The sequence below is a fragment of the Dreissena polymorpha genome, chromosome 4 (assembly GCF_020536995.1).
Source record: "Dreissena polymorpha isolate Duluth1 chromosome 4, UMN_Dpol_1.0, whole genome shotgun sequence".
Taxonomy (NCBI): domain Eukaryota; kingdom Metazoa; phylum Mollusca; class Bivalvia; order Myida; family Dreissenidae; genus Dreissena; species Dreissena polymorpha.
Genome location: NC_068358.1, coordinates 97,093,268 through 97,113,499, shown reverse-complemented (window position 1 = coordinate 97,113,499; position 20,232 = coordinate 97,093,268). Strand labels below are relative to the sequence as shown.

The 20,232-nt window shown below is 38.0% G+C and overlaps 1 protein-coding gene and 1 long non-coding RNA gene across 2 annotated transcripts in view; both read right to left on the bottom strand.

Annotated features, from left to right (window-relative positions):
* LOC127877722 (regulator of nonsense transcripts 1-like) overlaps positions 1–20,232 on the bottom strand; it is a 35,833-nt gene that overhangs the window by 7,583 nt on the left and 8,018 nt on the right. Inside the window, exons 4-20 of the mRNA XM_052423877.1 lie at positions 19,736–19,945; positions 18,661–18,873; positions 17,898–18,070; positions 16,512–16,610; positions 14,650–14,758; positions 11,124–11,331; positions 9,905–10,051; positions 9,194–9,282; positions 8,228–8,342; positions 7,748–7,891; positions 7,203–7,416; positions 6,372–6,489; positions 4,462–4,618; positions 3,710–3,852; positions 2,292–2,334; positions 1,694–1,898; positions 191–355 (exon numbers count right to left, since the gene is read on the bottom strand). Of these exons, the coding sequence (XP_052279837.1) occupies positions 191–355; positions 1,694–1,898; positions 2,292–2,334; positions 3,710–3,852; positions 4,462–4,618; positions 6,372–6,489; positions 7,203–7,416; positions 7,748–7,891; positions 8,228–8,342; positions 9,194–9,282; positions 9,905–10,051; positions 11,124–11,331; positions 14,650–14,758; positions 16,512–16,610; positions 17,898–18,070; positions 18,661–18,873; positions 19,736–19,945 (2,552 nt within the window). The remainder of the gene's footprint in view (positions 1–190; positions 356–1,693; positions 1,899–2,291; positions 2,335–3,709; positions 3,853–4,461; positions 4,619–6,371; positions 6,490–7,202; positions 7,417–7,747; positions 7,892–8,227; positions 8,343–9,193; positions 9,283–9,904; positions 10,052–11,123; positions 11,332–14,649; positions 14,759–16,511; positions 16,611–17,897; positions 18,071–18,660; positions 18,874–19,735; positions 19,946–20,232) is intronic.
* Positions 13,360–13,592, bottom strand: LOC127877731 (uncharacterized). The gene is made up of 3 exons (XR_008048593.1): positions 13,516–13,592; positions 13,432–13,473; positions 13,360–13,389 (listed from the first exon to the last, which is right to left on the bottom strand). It is a non-coding gene; the product is annotated as an uncharacterized LOC127877731 (long non-coding RNA).

Here is a 20,232-nt window from a genome sequence, read left to right as displayed (position 1 = left end):
ACTTTTCATACAACATTTCAACAATCAAAGAAATGACAATTTTTTTAATGTTCCCCAAAAAGATGGAGAATAATAGTTCATCAAATAGCAAACAAAATTATCTGGTAGTTACAAAGGCAACATCCCAGCTAGTTTGTCAATATAGACCTGAACACCCCCCTTCCTGGTCATGTAGCTTGTAGGTACTTACGCATCTGCATCGGCTGCTGTACCGGGTGGAAGGCCTGGGGCATGGGGCTGATGAACATGTTCACAGGCACGGGCATGTTCATAGCAGGGCCAGTATACGCCCTCTCTGGGCCGATGAAGCCCAGCTGGTCATGGGTGCGAACCACAGGCTCACGGTACCCCACACCTGGAACAGGGACAAGGAATAAAAGTATAGCTCAATCAGACTAACAGTTTATCAAATAAGACTACAGTAAGTACAATATGTTTAAGCATCAGCTTGTATGCTGGATGCCCGTTTTTAAATCAAATCTATAACTTTCAAATTTGAATTGGAAAAATTCAAATCTGAGCACTTCTATCTTATTTACCCTTGTGTGGTTGATTTTACTGCAGTTACCGTACTACATACTTCACTAAAGTTCCTATAAAATCTACATGCTAATAATTAACAAGTATTGTTGGGAATTTGTTGGGAATTTAGCGCGCCTTCGTGTGACGCTGCCGTTCGTGCGCTGTTGTGTGACGCCGCCGAATAACGTTATATACATGCACGTCATATTGTTATTGTTGTTTCAGTTAATATATTGTTATGATTGAGTAAGGACGACATTAAAACCTAAAACACAACGCTATACTTATTCATTCATTTCAAGCAGACAATTATCTTCAAAATTCCTTTTAATTTTCTGTCAAAGAACTAGGGCTGTAACAATACATTCAAATATTCGAATTACTCGAATACGGCTGTGGACGAATCGTATTCGTTATTCGCCTCCTCCCGAACAGAATATTTGATGAATACAAACAACGTGGTTTCGAGTCTGAAAGTTTAATCATCTTATCTTACCTTACAAATGAACGTTCATACAATAAACCCCTATATTTAAATGTTCCTCTCCTTATTTCGGCGATTTTCATAATGTCTACCCCACCCACTATGTTACACAGTGAGATTATCAACAAAAATGGCGGGCACCGGTTAAATATTTACGACACTGAATTGAAAAATCTTTCGATGGTTGTTAAATGTTTATTATGGTAAATACGAGTGATTTGATGCTCAAACATACACACAAAGGATAAGCAGATGGAATTTCTTTTTTGTTTATCTTAAGGACAATGATTGTGCAACTTATCAACAAACATGGAACCTAGCATGTCAAGTTCCTTAATAGTTCTACTCAAGGATTTTATTGGTACTAGCTAGTCATGTTTTTTTGTAAACTGTGTTAAAAGTTTAAGCAGTTCTAGTCAGTGTTTTGTTATTTCAAAGTGTTATATTTCATATTTTCAGTATGCAATGATACTCAATTAAATTGACAAATACTCATAGTATCATACTTTATATTATGTCATGTCAAGTTGTCAGTATTACTTTTGTTCATTGAAATTCATATTTGCGAATAAATATTCGTATTCGCCACCCTGTATTCGTGATACGTATCGTATTCTTCACCTAGTGTATTCGTTACAGCCCTACAAAGTACTCAGCTGGTCTGATATCAGTAATCACTCCACCTACTTCTGTCATAACTGCCTCCGGGGATGAGGACCTCCCTCGCGTCAAACATGGTGTTGCTCATGAACCGTCCGCCAGGGTTGGTGGAGTTGACCAGCTTGCGGGGCTTGCTGAACTGAATGAGGCTCTCCTTCAGGTTGTTCAGTGGGCCCTCCACCAGACACTTCTGCTCCTTGTAGTACGTCAGAAGGTGGTTCCATAGGGGTTGCTGAATTATGAGGGGAGACGATTAACTGCGGTTTGAATTACATACACCTGTGTTGATAAAATAAAAGCGGAAACATTTGGTTAGGCGCAGTTAAAGGACTTACTCGATGCAGTTTGTCATCGTGTGCATAAGAACATTTTGTACACAACCGCTGTATTGTAACAAATAGATTCAGTCAAAATTACTACATTTCATATACATTTGTAAATGATCTGCAGTTAATGATAGTAATCCACCGAGTTGCATAATAACAGTAAACAATATCTGACTATTCATCACAAGCTTGACTAAAGTGGGTAAAGACAATTTGAGACATATTTGAAATGGTATGTATGCCATTTGGTGAAATTGAGAATGTAAGAAATAAGGTTTAAAGATTTCAGATCCACTTACTTTTGACAACACCTTTGGATTGCCCACAATGATGATCCCATATCTGAAAATAAAAAGAGACATTTTATACCTTAATAGCAGCTACTCACTTCTATTAAAGGTTTCTATGACATGTTCTATAATGATTTACTGTATACATAGTTCAAGTAGGTATGGGCAACATCCCCTAATTCAGTGTTCATTCTAGACCGCGCGATTGCGCGATTCGCGCTATTTTTTCAAAGATTGCGCACATCTGCAGCATGTGTGCGAGAAAATTCGCGCACTCGAAATCCTTTACGGGTTTTTTAAACTGTTAAATTCTGCTTCGCGTATTTATTGAGAAAAACACCGGAAATCAAAGGGAATTAACTCTTCGATTCACGGGTTAATAAACTTTAAAGAATTTTTGTTTAAAATGATACTTGGGTTATTTAAAAAATAAGAAATTTCGTTTAAAAAATAAAGGGATGCGACTCGTGAATGATTAAGGAAGAAAATTGTCCTTTGATACTGGAATGTAAAAACTTAATTCTATACATTAATTAAGACACTTACATGACTTAGGTTTTAATATCATATCATCATTCATATCATATCATGATAGACAATCAGTATTTTTTTTTTTATTGTTTTAAATGATACAGAAATATCACGTGAACAATTATTTTCATAATCCTTTGTTTTTATTTAAGTCAGCAATATACTATGGAAAGTGCAGTTATATTTAACAGCAGTTACAATGGTATTTCACTGACTTGACTGTTTTAAGTAATGTAGAAGTTAAAACAAATAAACTTTAAAACGAAAATGAAAACATATAAATGGTACTTGATCAATTCCCCCCCATTTGTGAAAAATCCCCCCTATTTTTCAAAGTTAGGGGGAAAATTCCCCCCTACTTTTCGATTTCTAGAATGAACACTGTTATTACTTTAATAATCATACATTAAAGTGAAAGATGTGTTTAATTGTAAAAAGATATCCACAAGTATAAAGAATATACCTTTACAAACACCTAACTTATTTTTTGTTTCATGAGAATATATCTGAATAATATTCACAAATAAGGGCATCAATTGACGTGCAGGTTCTTGTAAATCATGTATTGAATTAAGAGAGCATAAATCAGGGGGTATATGAATCACATGGGTACATAATTCAATTCATTGGCTAAAACTCCTTAATCTAAAACATCAAAAGGACAGTTTTCTATAATCATTTACTGGTAAAATGCCTGCAATAAAGGTAGGTCAGCCATGCTGGCAGAAAACTGGGCTGAATGATTGAAGTGTCGTCCCTTAAAAAAACAATAAAGAAACTCCATATGAGCAGAAGTGTCATCTTTGATTCGCCTGTGTAGTCCGTACAGGCTTATAAAAGACGACACTTTACGCACATGCATTAAGCCCCGTTTTCCCAATCAGTTGTCTTCTTACTTTGCGCGGGTGAGGGCCACATTGAGGCGGCGGGGGTCATTGAGGAAGCCAATGCCCTGGTGCTCATTAGAGCGCACACACGACAGGATGATGAAGTCCTTCTCTCGGCCCTGGAACGCATCCACACTGGCCACCTCTATCTCCTACAATAGCGATCAACAGTTCTGCAATATGAGCATTATAAAAACTACAAAAATAAAAATCAATCTCCTAAAACAGGGCACGAAAGTGCTGCAATATGGGCATTATAAAATACTGCACCTTTAAAATAACTTAACATTTCTTGTAATACCCAGTAACGGTAATTGTGCGTGTATGGCCAAACCAGAAAGCAATAAATAGTTTTATCTAAGCTGTAATTGTATGATCCATACTTCAATATATCCGTGCCCTTTCCCTGATAATATACTAAAGTATAGAATGAAAACTAAATAAAATGTACAAGAGCCACTTTTTGTAATTCCTGATTTTAATATCATCCAATAAATTAAACATTAAATTATTCAGACAATGAAAACGCACATATACAAAATGATGCTTTCTAATTAAGTGAGCTCACATATATTTGTTTCATTTGGTCAATCAAGGAGTAAGTTAACCAATTAAAGATTAATATTTCATTTATTATTTACAGTAAACAGTCGCATCATCCAATAAATTAATTCTAAATCCTTAAAATTAACCCTGAGATAAACAGAAACACAAAGCCAATGTACGACTTTAAAACTTGTCAATTTCCCCAAGCAACATACCATGTAGAGTTTCTTGTTGAGAGAGCCGCTATACTGCATGTACTGTACGATGTAAGCCCGCTGGCCCTCATAGGGGGTGATGATGCCAATCTGCTCTGGCTTAACCCCGGACCGCAGAAACCGCGTGGCTATCTTCTCCACCGAGGCCGTCTCAGTCCTGGCAAAATCACAAGCAGAGGCATTACATTGAAAATAGAATTAGGACAGGTGAAGCTAAATATGATTTTAGCCTAGTTCTAAGAAAATGGGGTTTGATGCATGTGCATAAAGTGTCAACAGGCTAATTAGGGACAACACTTTACACACATTTATTAAGTCTGGTTTTCACAAAGTGGGGTTTCAGACTAGGAAAGTTTCCAACAAGCACTTGTAATTAACTTACAACTCTTAAACCTGTTCACTTTTCACAGCTTCAAATTTTGAGTTTCAAACTATCACTGGTAAACGAGTAATACAGTTCTTATTAGAATTTATTTTAAAAAATCCCAAAATTTGTTTCTCAAAGACAGCGTAATATATTGAGAACTTTAAATTAATCTATTGTATCTTTTATGATCCAGTTTATGAATAAAGCAGTTGGCTATAAAATTGGGATATAAAGTACGCAATAATAATCTTAAAAAGAAACAAGCAAATTCGTTGAATTGATATCCCCCGCCATTATACTTCTGGACACAAAAGTTTTCTGGACGGATGGACAACGCCAACGTGAATCATCCTTTTATCCATATATATATATACTCATACCAAATTTCAATGAAATCCGTCAAAGCACTTCCAAGATATGGCTCCAGACACACAAAAAGCATTTTTTCAAAATACAAAGGGCCATAACTCCGTTATTATCTGATGATGTACTATGCCATTTGGCGTGCATCATTCTCTTATCCATATATATACTGATACCAAGTTTCATGGAAATCCCCCAAAGCACTTCCAAGATATTACTCCGGACACAAAAGTGCGGGACGGACGGAAAGACGAACGGACGGATAACGCCAAAACAAGGGACAAAATTGTCACAAAACCAGGTTTTCATTGTGAAAAAAAATCTGATAAAGGGAGACAACTCAAACTGAACTTTTGAAATGAACAAACAAAATTAACCCCCTTTGTAAGTTTGTTTTAAAATAAATCTATTTTTAGTGGTGGCGACCTTGACATTGGAGATATTGACGTGATTCTTTTGTGCGACACACCGTCCCATGATGGTGAACAAATGTGCCAAATGATTTTAAAATCTCATAATGAATGACATAGTTATAGCCCAGACAAGCTCATTTATGGCTATTTTTTACCTTTGAACTCAAAGTGTGACCTTGACCTTGGAGATATTGACGTTATTTTTTCGCGCGACACACCGTCTAATGATGGTTAACAAATGTGCCAAATGATTTTAAAATCTCACAATGAACGACAAAGGTATGGCCCGGACAAGCTTGTTCCGCCCGCCCGCCAGCCAGCCAGCCAGCCAGCCAGCCAGCCAGCCAGCCCGCCTGCCCGCATTCGCCAATCTAATAACCAGTTTTTTCCTTAGAAAAACCTGGTTAACAATATCCCTCCGCCTATGGCGGGGGATAACACCCAAGTATACACATGCCCCAACAACTTGAAAGGAATTCACCACATAACATTCATAATATGAGCCTACTTCTGTTTAAACTTGTCCTAATACATGTGGGTACCGTGATGGCCCAAAGTAGCCTGTGCAGGTCAATACATTCAGCTTAGACTCGATTTTCCTTTAGGAAATACTTTCTCAAACAAAATATTCCATAAGATTAAAAAGTTACATCCCTGACAAGCCTGTGCTTACTGCACAGCCTAATCTGGGACGACACCTTTCGCACAAGGCCTATGCCCAGTTTTCACAGAAAAGGCCTCATATGATAATAGTGGTGTATATTTACCTGTTGAGATAGGATGTTCCAGAACTGGAGATTTCTTCCTGTCCAGACGACGTGTAGAAGAACATAGGCTTGTCCGGCTGGGGCCAGGGGATGTCCAGATTATTGCGGATCCTTTCAGCTGATCAACATACAATACAATTAAGCCATGCCCTCGGTAAACAGGGGTTAATGCATGTGCACATAGTGTCGTTCCAGAAAAGCCCCTGCAGTCTGCACAAGATAATCAGGGAGGACACTTTCTGCTTTTATTGTATTTTTTAATTTTCTTCTTTGCAAACATCCAGTTTAGACAGAAAGTGTTGTCCCTGATAAGCGCGTGCAGACTACATAGGCTAATTAGGGACGACACTTTTGCACTTTTTCAACACTACTTTCTGAAAGTGAGGCTCAATCACATGCCTTCAATGCAGACATTGCTCTGATTATTTTGCATTTTTATTTTAATACAATAAGCTGCAAATCAATATTTAAGATAATAGCACACTGCTTATTTTCTGTAGCCTAATCAATGCACTTAATTCGTTTTGAGTCCTATTTTTTATAACCTAAACAGAAGTAATCACTTCCAGCATACAGGGGTGTGATAAAAGAACAACCTCAGGGGAGGAAAATACCCTATCCCCTTTATGGTTTACCTGGTTTAACAAAACTCTGCATTTGTGTAAATGTCCAGTAAATGTAATAACTTTTTGTAAATTTAGTTTGACATTGAAAGGGAGGAAATAAGCTGAAAGGAGGGGAAATCACAATCATGAGCATAGAGATATATTGGCATTTTATAAGCTGAACACAGTTCTCCATTACCAGCATTCGATTCCAACCACAACTGACCTGGCGTGACACCATTCTGCAGTGACCCCTCATAGAAGATGTTGGAAGGGAAGGCGCTGAGTGCAGGGTGCATGCGGTACTGCACCTGGAGCCGTATGGGGCGTATACCCAGCACCACCAGTCTCTCAAACAAGGACTGGGACAGGCCTGCACGCGCTGCCTTCTTGCACATCACCACCGGGCCCAGTTGACAGTGGTCACCTACCAGGATCAACTGACAGACAAACAATAGGCTTGTGTTCCTTCTTATAGAATGGAAGTTTTTTACACACTTGTTTGCCACTCAAATTTTCACAATGTACAGAAGTCCGCTACTAAAAATTTCAGAATTTTAAAAAGTTTGAGACTAATTGTTTTCACAATTTTTAGCAGTTCAATACTCGTTGCAAGAAGGACTCTGATCTGCCTGATTTAATTACCTTGTTCCCAAGAATACAAATTGACACCAGAGATTTTTTTCTATCTAGATAAAGTACCCGTTAAAGGTAAAAGGCCCATTATCAGTTTTGTTTGCGCTTATTTTTCCCATTTTGACTATGGCTCACCTGTCTGCAACCCAACACGACCGGTATCATGCATTCAGGCTCGGTAGCCTGCGTACTTTCATCTATGAGCACGGAGCGGAACTGCATCTTAGCCAGCCTCGGGTCACCTGCCCCCACACATGTGCAGCAGATCACATCGGCATTCTGTGTAACAAGATAGATAGTTTTTAACTAAAAGCTGCAACAAGAAAAATATTCAAGATACAATATGCAATAGGAGATATTCAAAATACAACACAAAGATAAAGAATTTTTTCAATTGAGGTGAACTTGAGCTTTTTCTGGCTAAAATGCTTTGTTATCTAAATCGATCATACAGTCTGAAATTGTCAACTCTTACAAAATAGTAACAAACTATTTTGTAAGCTTTAATGATGAAAACAGCCAATTGACTATTTCTACGTGCAAATAGCTTTTTCTTAGGTGGTTTTAGAGCACATGCATTGAGCCCAGATATCCCAGACCAGGCCCCTTTCTGACCTGCAGAAGCTCCCTCTCACACTGCTTCTTCAGGGACCGATATCTCTTCTCGTCCGTGGAGGACAGCTCTCCCGTCTCATCCTTCAACTGCTGCAGCTTGGCCAGCTCTGGGAAACTGGATACATAAGGCAGTCACATGATTAAAGAGCTATGGCTCCTCCTTCTGTTAACCCTCTCCGATTCAGAATCAAAATGAAAACAGCTTGAAAGTAACGTGCAGACTGTTCATGTTATATACTGCTTGCTCCTCATCAGTATCTAAGGGTTGGAAATGATGGCTTTAAAATATGAATCTTGCAAAAAAGGTCTTAATTTAAGTTTGATTTTCTAAGGAACAACTAATGAGTCAAAGTGTTTATCTGAGTTGTAAAGGGTTAAATTAAATCTCTTCTTAGTGAAAATCCATTCTAGGCCGAGTTTTTCCCCTGAATAGCCTGTGCAGACTTCATATGCTTAAATGGAATGACACTTAACTCACATGCATTAAACCTAGTTGTCCAATAACAAGGCTCAATGCAATCTGAAATTTGGACAAGCCGACAGCACTGTATTTTGCCAGCTCTTGGAAACTGCTATTGTTCTTAATATACAATCATCAAAGTCCTAAAGTTACCATATGCTCTTTCAAAACTTCATGTCCCTCTGCCTTTTTATTAAATGCTCATATGCAAAATATTAATGTTGCTTTCCTAGCAATTGAATGTCTCATTTTTACCATAAACTTGTTAATACTAAAAATTATACCAAATGGTAAAACTTGTGAATTTTGCCACTTTTAAAAACACTGGGGGGAATCAAAAATATAAAATTAATAAAACTGGAACAACCTGTTAGGTGTTCTCACTTTGAAGGAAGTATTTTCATGAAGTATTCCAATCTATCAAATAAGTTTAGGTATGTGACATATCAAATAAAATCTACAGTGGACCACATTCACAAACAGAGGCTGCTGTAGTGAGTGCTCACCTGTCCATGTTTCTGATCTGGTTGTGCAGGGCCAGGAAGGCCACTGGGGACTCGATCGCCTCACGACTCTTGGCACACAGACGCACAACCTAGCAACAAAACAAACATCACTCTGAGAAAACCATGGTTCATGTGCGTAGAGTGTCACCCCAGATTAGTCTGTGCAGTCCACACAGGCTAATCAGGGAAAACACTTTCCGATTGTATGGTATTTGTTCGTTTGAAGGATGCCTCTTCTTAACAAAAATCCAGTCAAGGAGGAAAAGTAGTTCCTCATTAGCCTGTGCAGAGCGCAACACTTTAAATACATGCATTAAGCCCTGTTATGTATGAGAACAGATAATATTTAAATTATCGTTTCATACATCAAATCTCCTTTGCTTTTTTTAGTTGGACAGACTTAGTTTTGTTTTTCAGGACATAAGCACACATTGAATGCTGTTAATGTTCCTCTCAATTGCTGTTGTTCTATTTGAGCCTCACGCTGGAAAAACGGGGCTAAATGCATGTGCGTACAGTGTCATCCTATATTAGATAGTGAAGTATGCACAGGCTTATAATGGACTTTACTTTCCCTCTTAACTGTATTTTTTCTGATAAGATACCTCCTTTAAACAAAAAAATGCACATGCATTCAGCCCCTTTTACAAAAACTCCTCTCATTTATTTAATTATTTTCAGAACTTCATAACGCCATGTAAGCCCACCTACCTTGAGTCCAGTCTTGTGTATCTTCTCAGTGAGCTGGTCCACAGCTATGTTGGAGGGAGCACACACCAGCACCTGACCGTTGTTCTGCTTGGCCAGGTGGTACACTACAGTGGCCGATGTGACAGTCTTGCCAGTACCAGGGGGACCCTGCAGTACAAACAATACACTGTCCAAACACTGCAGTCCACACATGCTCATCAGGTATGACACGAGCTAATTAGGGATGACACTTTTCCCTTTGATGATTTTATGCATAAAAGTCTAGTTTAACGCAAATCTAATCCAGGTGAAAAATAGTCTAGGACAACAATTAATTTTTTTTTTCGTTCAAATAAGGGGACATTCCAAATGGCAAAAAAAGCATATATTTTTTCCAAATGGGACATAAAAAAATTAAGTTTTCCAATGTTTATTAAGATCTAAACATTAAGTTCATCTCCCATCCGGCTCTTTAAGTTGAACCTTAGTAAATATAATATTGAAAACATTTTTATTCTCAATTTGAAAGCATTTGTTAGCAAAACAACAACAAGGGACAAAATTGTCACAAAACCAGGTTTTCATTGTGAAAAAAAATCTGATAAAGGGAGACAACTCAAACTGAACTTTTGAAATGAACAAACAAAATTAACCCCCTTTGTAAGTTTGTTTCTAAAAAAAATCTATTTTTAGTCGTGGCGACCTTGACATTGGAGATATTGACGTGATTCTTTCGTGCCACACACCGTCCCATGATGGTGAACAAATGTGCCAAATGATTGTAAAATCTGACAATGAACGACATAGTTATGGCTCGGACAAGCTCATTTATGGCCATTTTTGACCTTTGAACTCAAAGTGTGACCTTGACCTTGGAGATATCGACGTAATTATTTCGGGCGACACACCGTCCAATGATGGTGAACAAATGTGCCAAATGATTTTAAAATCTGACAATGAACGACATAGTTATGGCCCGGACAAGCTTGTTCCGCCAGCCAGCCCGCCCGCATTCGCCAATCTAATAACCAGTTTTTTTCTTCGGAAAACCTGGTTAATAAAACATATTTCCCAATTTTAGTAAAAATGCCATGATTTTTTCCAATCCAAAGGGACCAGCTTTATTCCAAAAACGGTGAAAAAAAGAGTTAATAAACATGCATTAAGCTGCATTTTCCCCCAAAAAATCCTGATTGATAAACATTAGCATTTCCCCAGTGTTAAGCGACCTATTCCACACCTGAATGAGACTGAGAGGTCGCTGTAGGACTGTCTTCACTGCGTACACCTGGGAGTGGTTGAGCTCAGGCAGGTTGGTGGCACTGAACCTCTTGGGCAGCGTGCACTTGATGACCACATCCTCCACCTCGTGACCCAACAGCTTGTGGTAGATATAGCCCCACACAGAGAGCTCATCCACTGCAAACGTCTTCATGGACGCCTGCATTCTGTAACACACGCAGGAAGTATGGAACTGGATTAGATATGAATGTTGCTTTGGATAAACCGTGCATAATGCATGTGTATAAAGCGTTACCCAAGATTAGCCTGTGCAAGATGACACTTAAAGCCAACTTGATTTTTCCTTTAAACTTACAACACAATATAGGCAGAAAGTATTGACATTTAGTACACATGTATAAAGCCTCGTTTTCCAAGAGTGCGTATCATTAAGATTTACTTATTTCATAAGAACATTTATTTATATGAAGTACAAAAAGGAAACAATATGATAAATATACATAAGCTTATTTAGGAATGAATTTTTGGCTTTTCTGTGTTTTTGGTTTAATGTTATAAATTTAAATCCCCTCTCAGCATACAGGACACATATTCCCACTTAATGCTTTTACAGTCAATCTTGTGGATGCAACCACTTGTATCAAGCGACCTTTGTCTTATGCGACCATTTTGAAATCCCACGGAGCTTTTTCGCTATATAATGAAATCGTATAAAGCGACTTTTGTCTTACGCGACCAGTGACAGCTGATTATTATGTATTTTGATGTCCGAATCTTGAATTAAGCGACCACTAGGAGGTAAAAGTGGTTAATCTATTGATCTTTTAGGGACAAATCCGTGTTAATTGTTTATCTAAGCCGATAAGATGTACTGTTTCACCTCTGCTTTGTTTTCACACCAACAATTATGATTATGCTTTGTCTCGTTGACCGGTTCTGACCGGTATTGTTGTAGACTGCGTATCAATTTATTGAGTTGAATAATAGAGGAACGTATTACGCACAGTCTACAGATTAAATAGTTTACTATGTGCAACGTTATGAGACAACGCCGATTTTTCTTGAGTATAGATAACAGGTGCAGAAACAATGCACTGTACACGACAAACATTTCCTGAGAAGAGCGGAAAATAAACTATTAATCGGCAACATCTGTCGAAATCCGTACATTACCAATTTGTAATTATGCTAATTAGTAGATATTTGTTAGCCAATCACATTGTTATTTACTTAATAAATTTTCCAATCAGGTCTGTTTGTTTTTAATTGACATGTTTTAATTTTTTCAGCTCATATCATAATCGAGTCAGATTTCCATAAGTGTACATGCAGAAATTAAAATGTCAAAACGAAAAGTGTTAACGTTGTACGAGAAAATTCAGGTTTTGGAATTGTCAAAGAGTAAAAGTGCACGTAAAATCGCAGATGAGTTTGGAGTCGGTAAAACTCAAATTCAGAACATTCTTAAGCGTAAAGCCGAGGTGCTTGAAGGCGTGGAAAATAATGTGTCAGGTGAAAAAAACGCACGAGGTGCAAGAGGAACGAGGACATTAATGATCTTGTGTTAACGTGGTTTAAGGATGCAACAACGAGGAGAATGCCTGTGTCAGGCCCTCTCATTTGTGCTCAGACCCTTAGATTTGCGTCCGACTTAGGAATTGAGACGTTTCAAGGCTTCTTCTGGCTGGTTAGCTTCGTTTCTCAGCACATTTTTAGCTAAATTCTTTGTTCTCAGGAAATTTTTTTCCTTGTCTATGTTGATTTTGCAAATATATATGTACACACAATTCATTTATAATAAATGATAATTTATAATAAGTGAAAAAATAAAACACATTATAAGTAAAATATTGTTTATGTATTGTGTTTATATTCATTTTATTATAAAAGTTAAAATCATTGTGGACAAAAGAGATTATCCTTCATATAGATTAAAATTGATGGTAAGCATTCTTCCAGAATGGCCTTTTTTATTTAAAGACCATTTTATTAAGAGACCACTTTAGATTACTCTTGAGTGGTCTCTTGACACAAGATTGACTGTATATATTATAATTGAATATGAATGTTGAGCCTTAAAAAATTGTTGAATAAAAGTACTAGGCAGATGCAAAGCTTGTCAGTAAATTGATAACAATCTTTCCAGGGTATTATCCTGTGTTGCAGCCTCATTCAAAATGTATCTGATTATTCTGCAGATCATTCAAATGAGCACCACGTATCTATCAAACGATGTGGACTTCCAGACAATGAGCACAACGTACCTATCAAACCATGTGGACTTCCAGACAATGAGCACCACGTACCTATCAAACGATGTGGACTTCCAGACAATGAGCACCACGTACCTATCAAACGATTTGGACTTCCAGACAATGAGCACCACGTACCTATCAAACGATGTGGACTTCCAGACAATGAGCACCACGTACCTATCAAAAGATGTGGACTTCCAGACAATGAGCACCACGTACCTATCAAACGATGTGGACTTCCAGACAATGAGCACCACGTACCTATCAAACGATGTGGACTTCTAGACAATGAGCACCACGTAACTATCAAACGATGTGGACTTCCAGACAATGAGCACCACGTACCTATCAAAAGATGTGGACTTCCAGACAATGAGCACAACGTACCTATCAAACGATGTGGACTTCCAGACAATGAGCACCACGTACCTATCAAAAGATGTGGACTTCCAGACAATGAGCACCACGTACCTATCAAAAGTTGTGGACTTCCAGACAATGAGCACAACGTAACTATCAAACGATGTGGACTTCCAGACAATGAGCACCACGTACCTATCAAACGATGTGGACTTCCAGACAATGAGCACCACGTACCTATCAAACGATGTGGACTTCCAGACAATGAGCACCACGTACCTATCAAACGATGTGGACTTCCAGACAATGAGCACCACATACCTATCAAACGATGTGGACTTCCAGACAATGAGCACCACGTACCTATCAAAAGATGTGGACTTCCAGACAATGAGCAAAACGTACCTATCAAAAGATGTGGACTTCCAGACAATGAGCACCACGTACCTATCAAAAGATGTGGACTTCCAGACAATGAGCAAAACGTACCTATCAAAAGATGTGGACTTCCAGACAATGAGCACCACGTACCTATCAAAAGATGTGGACTTCCAGGCAATGAGCACAACGTACCTATCAAAAGATGTGGACTTCCAGACAATGAGTACCACGTACCTATCAAAAGATGTGGACTTCCAGACAATGAGCACAACGTACCTATCAAAAGATGTGGACTTCCAGACAATGAGCACCACGTACCTATCAAAAGATGTGGACTTCCAGACAATGAGCACCACGTACCTATCAAAAGATGTGGACTTCCAGACAATGAGCAAAACGTACCTATCAAAAGATGTGGACTTCCAGACAATGAGCACCACGTACCTATCAAAAGATGTGGACTTCCAGGCAATGAGCACAACGTACCTATCAAAAGATGTGGACTTCCAGACAATGAGCACCACGTACCTATCAAAAGATGTGGACTTCCAGACAAACTCCACCACAAAGTTGTGTGTGCACTCACTGGGAACCCCAGCGTTACTCTTCAGCTCTATGGCAATCTCATCACTGTGGTCTGAGCATGTTGTCAAGGAAAACAGAAACTAATTTGCTTGCCTCGTTCTGCAATTAATGCTTGCACAAAAAGTATTTCTCAAATTAGCTTGTACAGCCTGCACTTGCAAATCTGGGAAGACACTGTACCAACAAGTAGAAGCCTAGTTTTCCAAGAAATATTTACAGATAATTGCCACCAATGTTGTTTATTTTAGTTTTAAGTCTATTCATAAAGTACATGTATCACTGCCCAAAATTTCTGAATACTCTAAAACTAGAAAAGACTTAACTTAACTCCTACATTGGTTGCTTTGTATAAGGGTAATAAATATCACATTAATATACAGAAATTAGTCCAGACATATGTCAGATGTAATTTGAACAGTTTACGCAGCATGCATGCACCCGTCTTTTATACATATTGTTAAACATAGAACCTATTTCACAATTGTGACATTGACATTTAATCAAGCAACAAAGTTGTTGCACGCAACAGGTTGTCTTGATATGACCATCATTTGTTTCATTTAATTGTGCAATCAAATCAAATACTGCATGACCATGCAGTATGAAAAAGACATGAAATTACATTATATCTGGCTACTGGCCTTGACCCCCTTCATTATAGGGGAATACCCTTACCCCTAAACCACATACTGTGAAACCATTAGTATTCACCAGGCATACATTTTCTTATATTTAATCAGAAGACCAATCCACTAATATAAGTTTGTACAGAATTATTGAAAAAAGAGACTGAAATACAGTAGGCAGAAAATACATTAATATCCACACAATAATAAAAAAATACATCCTGCATTTGTTTCCCAATCTAGATCAATTTGGTTATTACACAAAGGGGAGTAAATTATACTGTGTACATAACTGCCACTTGACATTTCCTGTAAAATCCTTATCCAGTAAAGTTGTATCAATAGCGTTTGCTAGGTTCAGGTAGAATAGTGAGAATTAGCGCCAATTGTTATTACTTATCGCAGGGTTGTTTCTGCTATTTAGAAAAGGCAGTAAAAAAGACCTGATCAAAAAGCAGACTGACCTGATTCCAAAAAGAAATTATATTGTTCTCCCCAATTTCCAAACAACATTTTTTTTAGAAAGATGTGTCTTATGATTATTATATATCAAATGTTATTTCCCAAACATCTAACAAAGTATACAACTATAATTTAAACCCTGCATTGTGTGTACAGTGTTTAATAGCAATGTTGCAGCTTAACAGCCAACACATGGCAGATGAAAGGCAATAAAAACAATAACAAGATTATAATGTGTGATCAACACTTTATTGAAAGATTCTGCCTTCTCATATAATGGCAACAATAGCAGTAAGATTGTCATCAGGTTGGAAGTGATTGTACATAAATAAGACTAATTTGAAAATGGCTTTCTTGCTTTAAACACTTTTAAGGGTCATTCAGTCCCACTTATCCTTTAGTCATAACAATGGACTAGTTAATTAGCATGCAAAGAGAAGGGCCAGTTACTATCTCTTATTACACTTGACTAGTTAATTGGCTTGTGATACACTGCTCCCACCTCCCAAGTTACCCCTCTTCCAACCGCAATTAGTCGTGGACAAGTAACACAAACAAATCAGAAAATGGGGGAATTCATGTGTTGACAAAATAATCATTTTTTTGAAAACTAAATATTTCATGCTGAAGAAAATTAATGATTTCATTGTATACATTAATGAGCCAGTGCCGCTGCATTTGATAGCCAGACTGAGTGGTGAGCCACATTAAGGATACTGTCAGGAATCTTGATGACATGCCCCACTCCCGACCAGTGCTTGTGGAGTTCCCCCATGTAGCGCAGCCTCAACTCATCTCCATGCATCAGCTTCATCTCTGAAATAACCATGAAATACTGCCATACAAGAGCATGCTTATGAGTCTGAGATAAAACCCTTAGTAAAAGTAACATTATTTATGTTGCTTTGGTACAACACAATATTTAAGATCCTTCCTATGTTGAATATGAGCATTCCATGTGAAAGACGTTGGACCTCGGACATTTCCAATACAATTTGCTGAGGTCCCCTATTATTTCATAAACTGTCGGACCTTGTGTTCAATAACAAGAAAAATATGTAAAACTTTGTTTTGCTTACAAATGTAAACCAAACTAGGAATATGTCAAAAAGATACAGAGTGGTCTATGTTTATTTAACTTGGATAGATTGTTTATCTTTAAATAAAGTGACATAACAAACTCTAAGTGCGATTCTTAGAACGAGTCAAACATTGCAACTTGTTTGTGATGGAAACACAAGAAGTTTTTGATTGGATGAATTTAATTTTACAGGTTTCAATGATCGTTACTCGAAAGCGGGGAACCACACGATAGTTGCCTGTTCCGTGTCAAGATTTGATGTGAAGGTCAGAACAAGTGGCTGTTTCAATTATTGTGAAAGCAAAAATGTATATTAAACAAGAGCACCGAATAACGGGTGCCACGCTCGGCTGCTAAAGCTTGTCAGAATTTGTTTATTTAGGTCACAGTGACCTTGACCTTTGACCTAGTGACCCCAAAATGGTTGTGACGTGTAGAACTGGTCAAGGTGCATCTACATATGAAGTTTCAAAGTTGTAGGTGGAAGCACTTTGATTTTAGAGCCAATGTTAAGGTTTTAGCACGATGCCGGCGGACGATACGACACGACGAGCTGGCTATGACAATAGCTTGGGTTTTCTCCGAAAACAGCTTCGCTAAAAATCACAAAGCTTTCTTGACTTTTAATTGAAAGTTAACCCACATATTAGATACATGTTTAAATTTATTTGTTATTTTATTGTATTAAGAATTGTAATAAAACATTGTGAATATCATGATATAAAATAGACTATATAAAGCATTTTATATTGTTCATGGAAAAGAGGTCCAGTAAATTTTTAAAGTTATCGAACCTCATGACTTAAAATTTTGTTGTCTTTGGCATGGGTTGGTAAGAAACGCTCTGCTCCAGACTAACTGTCTTTCACAAAGCACTAGCTTTTCCCAGAAAACAGACTTGTGATCATCCTAACAAACCTAACACTTAAATCTTAATCGAGCAGAAGTAAAAAAAGATGGAACTAAATGTTGAAATTTTAACTTGCCAAAAGTCAGACAGATTCCTACTAAATGTTTCTCACCATCGTTTGCCTTGGGCAGATTAAAGTAAGCGATCCTCTTCTTGTTGAGGCCGAGGTCCCAGCGCACCACGATGTTGTCCTGGGTCTGGGACTCCTTCAGCTTGCGATCATAGTCTGCCTCCAGCTTGACAAGGGGACCGAAGATGCTCTGGTACTGGTACGCATCATCATACCTGACACAGGCAACTTTCGAAATGAGCCTAGCTTTGGGAAGATGTGGTTTTATGCTTGTGCTTAAAGTATTGATTGGCCTGTGAAGTCTTCATAGGCTAATCAAGGGCGACACATTTTGCTTGTATGAATTTTTTGTTAAAAGAAAGTCTCTTCTATAAGAAAACCCAGTCTTGGCAGAAATGTTCATCCCTGATTAGCTTATTCGGACTGCACAGGCTAATCTGTGAAACACTTTATGCACAAGCATTTAACCCTGTTTTCTCAAATAACTAAAAATACAGGGCTAGGTTAACAATAAGCAAATATTACAAACTAGAAATGTGTCTAAAAAACCCAAATGTCCGCATTATATTTCACTCAACACAGACACTAGTGATGAATGACACACATAATGAGCATATATCTAAGCATGATAGTGCAAGGCATGTGTAAATTTTTAAGATTGTGAATGGGGCCTTATTTCTGCCCTAACATTTTGCAAAAAACAAACAAACAAACCTGAGTAAGTTCTACTAACATAAGTTCACAAAGCAGCACTATCAAGATGTAGATCAATCACTACACACACACACAATGATGGAGTGTGTACCTCAACAGGACTTGTTGTGGCTCCTCATCCACGCCAGGCTTCTCCAGATCCTCCAGGCTGGCCTCAGGGTTGTCCTTCCACAGCTCCTCCAGCTTGTTGATCTGCTGCGCGGAGATCTGACGGGCCCTCAGCTGGTCCTGGTCTGCCGGCACCTTCACCAGCCAGGGCAGGAACTGGCGGTCCTGGATCAGGGGCTGCCACTGGGACGGGTCCCTGAGAACAGGATTCGTTTAATAAATAAACCCGGTTCTGGGAAAACTGGACTCAATGCGTGTTATAGTGTTGTCCCAAATGAGTCCATACAGGCTTTTTAGCAACGACACTATCCGCCTAAAAAATGATTCCTTTAACGGAAAATACCATAACAGCGGAAAGTGTTGACCCTGATTGGAATGTGCTATCTGTACAGGCTCATCTTGGACCATACTTTACGCACATCCATTAAACCCAGTCTTCGAGGAACAAGGCTTAAATCATCTAGTGTTTAAGTGGGTTCTAGTGACATTAATGAACTTAAAGTATCTGGTATTGCAAATATAAACAGTTTCACACTCAACCCTCCATACAAAAGTTAAAAAGGAATTATAAATCAACCACTATTTAATGTATGAATAGTTATTTAATCTGATGATGACCTTTAAGCATTTAAATTACGTTTTTTATCAGAAAATGAACACAAGAGCACCGCATGACAGGTGCCACGCTCGGCTACGGGTGCAGTTTTGAATAAATGAAAGCTTGTCAGATTATTTTTTTTTAGAGGTCACAGTGACCTTGACCTTTGACCTAGTGACCCCAAAATGGGTGTGGCGTGTAGAACTCATCAAAGTGAATCTACATATGAAGTTTTAAAGTTGTAGGTGGAAGCACTTTGATTTTAGAGCCAATGTTAAGGTTTTAGCACATGGCGGACGTCGGACAACGAGCTGGCTATGATAATACCTCTGCTAAAAATCAAGGTAAATTTCACTGGTTTGAAATAAACTCTTATCACAAAAAATATGCTATATTCATTTGTAGAATTGTTTGTTCTTAAAATTGGAATATTTTTATTTGCACGTTTCAAACCACTTACCAGTTCATGTCCTTCAGGTTGCTAAGTGTAGCACACGGCTGCCTACACAGCAGTACGACAACAGAGTCTGCCTTGGCAGGTATAAAGCCAAGCAGGAAGACATTGCGGCAGGCACAGTTGTAACACTCCAGCACTGTCTCTCCTAGCGGTCCATCTTTGTGCAGTGTCACTTCCTTAGCACGAGCGCGCACCAGGTGATTGATGATATGGCTAAAATAGTTTTACAGCTAACAATTATTATACATTGTAGATCTTGTAGTTTGCAATCTAATATTTTTGCTTGAAAGAATATTGTATGAGTTTCCAATACATGATTTATTTATGAAGTGCCCGATAAAATTATGAAGACTTTTAAAAAGAAATTAATTTTTTAGAAGATTATACATCAACATCTTTACACATTTGTCAATTAAAATTGACAAATGTTAATAGAAAACAATAAACCAAAATATGCAACACAGCAGGTTACAATTAGATGTCAATTATCTGCCTCTTTT